The 8,358-nt window shown below is 36.9% G+C and overlaps 1 protein-coding gene across 1 annotated transcript in view; it reads left to right on the plus strand.

The window, feature by feature from the left end:
- Nucleotides 1–262: 262 nt before the first annotated feature.
- The window catches only part of ADAM10 (ADAM metallopeptidase domain 10), a gene marked incomplete at its 5' end in the record, with an annotated part of 33,572 nt that continues 25,476 nt past the window's right edge, over nucleotides 263–8,358 (plus strand). Inside the window, one exon of the mRNA XM_009084269.1 lies at nucleotides 263–413. Coding sequence (XP_009082517.1) covers nucleotides 263–413 — 151 coding nt within the window. The remainder of the gene's footprint in view (nucleotides 414–8,358) is intronic.

Raw genomic sequence — 8,358 nt, forward strand, 5'->3', positions numbered from 1 at the left:
TGGAATAAGAGAACTATGCTTGTTTTGATTTGCATTAAAGTGGAAGATGCTTTCCAAGGTTCACCTGATGCATGTGTAGCTGCTGATGTGAATCTAGTCTATGGGAGAAAAAAAGTGTACAAAGGGGAAAAAAGAAAGCTAAAATGGATATAATGTGGAATTTGAGTCCTCATCACCAATTCTTTTGCACCACAGATATGCCATACGTGGTAGTGTGACTATAACCTTACTAATTTCTAAATCTTATTTGTCTCTTTTTCAGGCCAGTATGGAAATCCTCTAAATAAGTACATTAGACATTATGAAGGATTGTCCTATGATGTGGATTTGTTACACCAAAAACACCAGCGTGCCAAAAGAGCAGTATCACATGAAGATCAGTTCCTGCGCCTTGATTTTCATGCTCATGGAAGGTTAGTGATATTTTAAAAAGTATTTTTTTCCATATATGTTATAGTAAAAGGTAAAGAGTAAAATACAGTCACCAAATGACATTAGCTACAATACACTAAATTGCACAGCTTGCAGTTTCTATGAAGTACTTGCTGTGATACCCAGTTATAAGTATGAAATTGTTGCTTGTAGTCCCTCATTGAAACTTCTGGTGGTAACTGTTAATGCACTTTGAAGCTTAAACAATGGGATCATACTGGGAACAGAATGGTAGTTGATTCTGCATTTCTAAAGCAGCTGTGATATTTTTTTTTTCCAGAGGTGGTGCCAAACTGCCTGAGGAGATTTAATTGAGAAAAAGTAAAATTTCAAATTGGATTTGAAACTACAAAACAGGCCAAAAACTGTGTACCATTTTTTGTGTACTGAGTTTTTGTGCTGTTGTGGAATTTAGCAGTTATTTTACATGAGGAAGGACAATTGTTGTTACATGTTTTGCTTTGCCTTGCATTTAACAAGGAAGATGCAGTACAAAAGTTAGCTATTCGGGGTGACCAGCTGAGGTATAATTTGTAGGTTTCGCTTAGGAAGATGTTTTTGTAATTTAGAATTACCTGCTTTTTGTAGGAAGGATGTGAAAATATTAGTGTCCGTTTCTTTGACTCCTTTGCAGCACCACTGTCCTCATGTATTTTAGGAATATGTCATGTTCTTGTTTTTCTAATTATTTCAGTTACAATGTAAGTATTTAGGACTTGATGAATAATTGCTAGCTATATGTAGAAACATAGGAATTTTGATAGCAAATGTAAAACTAGATCTTTTAAATCTGTTTGAGATACTGTCTTATGAGTAAGTGATTTGCTTCTGTGCCAGCTTGTAATTTCTTCAGGGAATGAAGTGTTGTTACTGGAGGTATATGATGTAAGACTGAATTTCAGTGCATGCTCCCAGAAGGTTAGCATTAGGGTTGTATTTCTAACTGCTGTAGAACTGCAACCCAAATCCTGAATTTGAAGTCCTCTCCTTAGAACCACATTTTTGAATGTGTTTTTTAGACCAGGGAATTTTACTATGTAAAGAAAAGTCATACTGCTCCTGTTGTTGCTGTAACTTCACAGGAAGTGTCTAGTCTTCCCTATTAAATTGTTCTGATAAACAAGACTGCAGAGTAGAATGCTTCAGAGGTTCCTCACAGTATAAGCCTCCCCATTTTTAAATCTCTAGCAAGGTTGCAAGACAGTGAAGTTTCAGTCTAATGCTGCCACTTTTAAGCTGCAGGGTGATGGTTAATTTAGGCTTACCAAAGTGTGTACTACTGCAGAGAGGGACAGGCCTGACTGCATTCCCAGCATCATTTTGTGCTAGCACTGGTAAAGCCATGCAGCAAATAGGATCTGGAAACTAATCCAGCTGAAAACTATTTGAAAAAATATGTTCTGTCTGTGGTGTTAAGGTGGGGTGCAAATCCTTATCATATGAAAATGGTATCTGTACCTATGATAATGAGGTCTAAAAAATTTCCTCTCTTACTTCACAGATCTTGATGACACCAGACCTTAGACAATCAGGTTAATAAATATTTTAATACCTGCTACTATTGCTCATGAAGTGAAGTGTTGGTGTTTACATGTGGAATTGATTCTAAATCCCTGTGCTTTAAGGCACAAATCCATCATTAACTGAGGAGGCTGATTGGAAACTGACTATAAGGTCAAACCAGTCCATAATTTAGGATTTTGGTAGTTTCCTGTGACACATCTAGTGCTTCCTGCTAAGGAGGTGGTGGTTGACAGGCTGTAAATTTAGTCCAAAAGTTCCTGTTAATCAATTTGAGTGTGTTCTTACAAAATATTTTCATTTTGCTTTACATATGAATTAGGCAGGATCAAGTGAATTGTGTTTTACTTCATAGAGTCTATTTATTAGCTTTGAAGGTGTGCAGCAACAGTTTGAAAAGCTATATAAATAGGATTGGCTTTCTGCAGTTGCAGCTAATTTATTGTGAATAACTAAGTGATTTATGTCATCACTGAGAATGACAAAATTAAAACCTTTCTATCAAGTATTCTAATTACTTTGTGTGAAGGTAGATTAGGCCACAGACTCTTAATGTGCTGTATTGTTTAAATACAGGTGATGAAGCTTAAAAGCATTCAGTTAACTTGAGGTTTGAGATTCTGAAAACTTACAGCAGATTTTTTTTTTGAATGGCCAGGTGGTTTGTCTAGCTGTAGTGGTTTATGGACATGTAGTTTAACTTAAGAAAGATACTAAGCAGCTGCTACTTATGAGTACTGAAATGATAGTCTTCTGCTTTGATTTGTCTTCTAATGAAATGGCTGTATTTTGTAGCCAGGAAACAATAGAAAAGCTGTCCTAATATTTACTGCCATTCACTGCTGGAAAGAGCAAATGAAGCTAGCTGGGCCACAGCAGCTTTTATGCTTTATCTCTGGGACCAGTTGGAACTTCCTAAACTTAATCTTTCTGTGTATGCCAAAGGATGCACCTGGTGGTCACGTGGCCAGTGGTTGTGCTGGTTATTTTTCAGACAGATTACTTTGTCACTGCATTCAGTATATGGGCTTGCTGTAAGAAGCAAGAGTGCAGAACTAAGTAGCAGTGGTGAGAGGGAGGATGCAGGACTGCCTTTTCAGTGGCAGTGCTGACATATGCCAGATTAGCATTCATCAAACTTCCAGTTTCATTGTACAGAAAACAGCTGACAGCTACCAGTACTTTGTGATTGTGTAAGGAGCATCTGTTCTTTTCAGTAGACTCTTTGGATTTAAGAACTGTATCTCATGGTACATTTTTGTTGAAAAAGGGAAAAAAGTAAAAGCACAATTTAAATATTCTATATTTATACCAAGTTGAAGTGACCATTTAACCATGGGCTAATAGTTTAATAATGTAACAGAAACTGAAATGATGGAATTAAACCCAAAGCTACCAGACTCAGTAATTACACAAATGGACATATTAGATGCCATCACTGAGAAAACCTGCTCTATTTAGCCTTGTTGTATACTACCCAATATGTTGCTGAGAACAGAAATATTTCAAAATTTTTGTTGTTTGGTATTATAAAATACAACTTGTTATGGCAAATGTAATGAGCTAGACCAAAGCAGCCACACCATTCAGTGCTGAAACATTAGCTAGCTTAATAGCATAGTTAAAATTGCTGAAACTACGCTATGGATACTTAGTGATTCTTTTGAATCATAAACTCTGTGGTTTAGATTAGTTAGCATTATTGCTTCACAAGTGGTGAAAAATGTGTTAATTTCTGAAATGCTTCAGGTTGGAAGGAATAAGAAGGTTTAAAACAATCCTGGGTATGTATCATAGCTCTTCCACCTGCCAGTTTATACTGAGTGTTTTAGTGTGAGTTAATTTAAGGTGCCCTTTGAGTCCTGGGAAGGCTCACACAAAGCTAATGAATGCACAGTGTTAATACCAGGAGCTTGGTTAATATAAAGTAGCTTTTGATTCCTCCTCACACCCCCTCAAAAAAACCCAACCCCAAAATCAAAACCCAGCACTGACAAACCCTCCCCCACCAAAATACATGGATTGATTTATAGGACAGCAATGCCTTTGGCACCAGCTTGGGGTACAGTGAAGCAATTTAATATGGACGAACTTTGTTTTGCATGTCAGTAGTTTGCAAAAGGAAGTTGGGATGTCACTAAAACTGATGTTGTGTTTCACACCCTGTTTTGACTTAGTCACCAAATATGTACTTGCACATATTCACTTGCTGGACACAACCCTTCCCATGCATAACTTATTTGATATAAACCTTGGCAACATACTAACTGTAGAATGTCTGAAACTGAATTTCTATCAGCTGTAGAATGCCAGAAATATGCTGAATACTTCATAGTGATTTCATTTTGAGGACAGAGCTTGAAAAACTTGGCTGACATCTGATGTTCTAACTTTTTTATTTTGTTTGTTTTTATTTTATGACAAAACTGAATTCCTGAGACTCTGATGCATTCATAAGAGGAAAAAAGTATATCTATGTAGTGTTTAACTCTATTTTAATCAACTTTTTATTTATTGCATTCCTAATAACTTACGCTTTCTAATTTTTGGCTTGATTTGTCCTGTTAATCGCCATTCTGCACCCACTTTCACTCCTTCTCCTGGATTAGTTGATGACTCTCACTTGGGAAAGTTGCCCATACAACTTGAGTGAACAGCTGAGTTTTCAAGTGGTACTTGAGCACATGATAACACCTGCTTATTACTAAAGTAAAGATACTTGGAGGACTTCTTTTAGATGTCTTGCAATTTATCTACTTCTGCCTTAGATTTTTACCTAAAAATTCCTTTTTTAAAAGACAGTTGTTAAGTTCAGACATGTTTGTGGGAGTATGTGATCTATATGTGATCCTTACACAATAGGAAAACTGTGGACCACAAAATTTCAGTGTTTAATTAAGTCTGGGGAGGTGTTACTCTTGGCTCTGTAGTAATCTGTAATCCTTTGTATTGCTTTCATTATTCAGAGCTGTTAAATGTTTGTGTTTAAATAAGTGAGTTATTGACAGTGTTGGAGTTGGTTATGAAAACCAAGGAGGATACCTGCACAGAAATCAGATTTGCTAAGCTGAATTTTAAAGGTGACATTCTGAGCACACTGCCATGCTGTCTGAGAGGGACTGAAGTAACTGAACTAGTTACTCTTGGATTGAAGAGGACTTTGTTGTCAACTTCTGGTTTTTATTAAACACAAGATGTTCCTTTTATGGCGTTTAATTTAAGTACTTTTTAAATAGTGCATACAGCATAGTGCTCAATTCAGGAAATGGTTTTGTCTTCTATGTTCTGTGGGGCTGTCAGAACAGAGAGCAGATTGAAAGTTATTGGACTCATCTGAAAATTTATGTTGTGTCCATTTCAGTTCCATGTGTGCTTAAGCACACCCTTAAACAGACAAAGTTGGTTAGTGGTCATCAAATAGAACTGGCTGGTTGGCTTTTGTGAGACTTAGGAGAATTAGTTTAATGAATTTTACAAAGGCATTTTTTGCAGCATTCACATTGCAACTCGTATTAGGCTGTCCTGAATTTTAAAATAAGAAAAAATGGTCCTTTTAGTTGTTATTGTGGTCTTTTCAGTGTTAAAGACAGCCCATCTGAGGTGCAGGATTTCCAGCTGTACTGCTGAAGTTGGTATTAATGGTTGACAGCTTTGCTCATTGGCCAGCAAACTTTAGTAGACGCAGCCATTCTCTCAAAAAAACATGTTCTTAACCTGAAAAACAGTATACTTACATGAACATACTCAAGCTATGTGCTTCATATGTGTTGTATTATCAGCTAGTGGATTTATCTTCTGTGTCTTTGTTTCACTGAGAGCTTCTTTGTAAACTACTTTCTTAGTTTGAATTCATGTGGTAACTTTGATGCTTGTGATTTTATTCTAGTACATCTTTACCTCTGGTTTTGATCTCTTGTTTTTTAATTAAGTTAGAACATAGCACTGCATATAAATATTCAACATTATGTAAATACTAATGGGGATGTTATTTTAGATAAACAGGAAACCAAATGATAGAATTTGCACTGAACTTCCCAAGGAAGTTTTACTGAAAGGGAAGAAAAGTCAACCTTGGGTAAAGACTATTCTGCCTTTAAAATCTGTATACCATACCCTTCAGGGCAGATACTTGACTGATTTTGTTAGTGTGGATTAACCAACACATAGCTACTTGTAATCCTACTTGGATGGTTTCTGTTACCTGAGCTAGCTTACTTGTTTGCAGTCAGGAATAATCAGTGCCAAATGGTTTGGGATGAAGGCTGCATCCTCAGTTTTAGTGCTCCAGAATACCAAGCTTTGCAGTCTTGACTTCTGAAGGTCAGGAAAAATCTCTGAATAGCCACAAGTGTCATCCTAGAGGTCAGTGAAAAACAAACTTAAGCTGCAAGTGTTCCAGCTGGGATGGCTGAATGTTGAAATGCTGTGGAGATTGGGTTTTAGATAAATACTTACTAGAGGATGATTCTATGTGCATCTAGGTGGGTAAAAGACAGAGTCTCCAGGTTTATCATTCTATCATGTGCTGTTTCAAAGATAAGTTTTCTTTAGTGTAAGTAGCAGGACCATGGGAATATCAGTTAATGATGGAGTATATTGTGTGGGGTTAATAGTAAGTTCAAACTGTGTAGAAAGTAATATTCATAAGTGTGATGGTTCTGTAGCCTTGTGGATAGTATAAACCCATTATTAGGTCGTTAAGCTGCCTTCTGTTTGCTATAGTTCAGAGTTGGAACGAGTCTGACAGTCTTATGGGAACTGAGTTTAGATTGTGGGATGCCTCATGTGAAAGCAGACAGAAAGAAGAGCTCAAGTTATTCTCCTCTTCCATTTATAAGATCTCCTTCCATTTTTCAGAGAAGAGAGGCTTTAAGTTCTTAGGAAAAGCAGAGATAAAAGACTTGCCCCTCAAGCAGAATAGCATCTTCTAGATCCTGACTTATGAGGAGGCACATGGAGGCACAGCTGCAAGAAATTCTCTGGTTCCTACTGAGAAGAAGAGAGTATGGACCTAAATGGACTCTCCTTGTACTGAAGTCATGTTCCATGCTACTGCCAGCCCATCACATTCTGTTTTCTTCCAGCTGTGGAGCACCTCCTCCATCTCCTTTTCTTTTTTCTTTTTCTCCTTTTTCTTTTTTCAACAGTCTCCTCTGGTCACTGAGTGATTTTTGTCTCAGCCTGCCACTGGTTACAGCAATTTGACAGAGGAAAGACACAAGAGGGAAAGCACCAAGGGCCCTTTTGAGTCCCACCGATAATAGCTTTTTCTGCCAGTTTTGGAGAAGTCTGCAGACTTGTTACCAGTCACCCAATATCTTGTACATTGCATCATGGTGAAATCACTGATCTTAGAAGGTAACTCATGCTAAGAAAAAGTGGAGTAATAGATTAGGCATTAACTCTTGCCTCTAAGCCTTTATGTGCATTTTGCCAAGGGCTGTCAGAATATACACAAAGCTTTATTTTTTTTTTTTATTTTAAACTATTTGCTCTGATTAGGGCATAACTCAAGCCCATGCGAGACTGTTGGGTATTAGCTAAGTGTGGTGCTCTCAACTATATTTTTTCTTTAATTGTAACTGAGTTGCTATGTTACATACCTGCAAATCTGACATAGTGTCCCTGAGGTAAGCTAAAGAGAAATAAAAATCTACCTCTTGATAGTCTTTAGGGTATTGCCACTAATCAATAAGTCGTAGTTTATTATCAAAGGAGATTATATAGCAATATAAACAGTTTTACCAACATTCTCTCTTCAAATGAGCAACTATACAGTAACTAATGCCCTATTACCCTATCTTTTTTCAGATACGTGTAAGACAGAGGCAGTAACAAATAAGCAAGGTCAAAACTTGGTCTTAATTGATTTAATTCTATTCTAGTGATCACTGCTGCTGGGAAATGTCTTCTGCAAGGTAGTAAATGTGTAAATAAAAGAGGCATTATTTTTCTGAAATGAGTTAATCTCCTGCCTGCTGTGTAGCTAGGCTAGGGAATAGCTTGGTTCACACTGAGAACTCAGTGCATGCTGTAGAAATGGTAATTACCAAAAGGCTTATTTGAAGCTTCTTATTTCTTCCATCACGGCTAGTTTAGAAACTATATTCAGGAATGATACAGACAAATTTGTTTAACTTCTCTAGAGTCTCCTGTCCTCAGAAGAATTCATGAAGTTACTGGATTTAAGCCAGGAAAGAAAACTGAGATGCATTATTTTTCATATCGTTCTGAGGAGAGCAGCTTGCTTATATCCCTTATAAGGAAGGAAAAGAAATGCTAACTTTGAACAAGTTTAGAGTAAATGTTAGGAACACCTCTATATTGAGTGAGATGCTGAAGTGGATTTTCTAGGGTCTTTGGAAGAAATTAGGGTGTTGAACTGGATTTTTTTTTTAGGGTTTC

This window comes from Acanthisitta chloris, unplaced genomic scaffold (assembly GCF_000695815.1).
Source record: "Acanthisitta chloris isolate BGI_N310 unplaced genomic scaffold, ASM69581v1 scaffold3571, whole genome shotgun sequence".
In the NCBI taxonomy this organism is placed as follows: Eukaryota; Metazoa; Chordata; class Aves; order Passeriformes; family Acanthisittidae; genus Acanthisitta; species Acanthisitta chloris.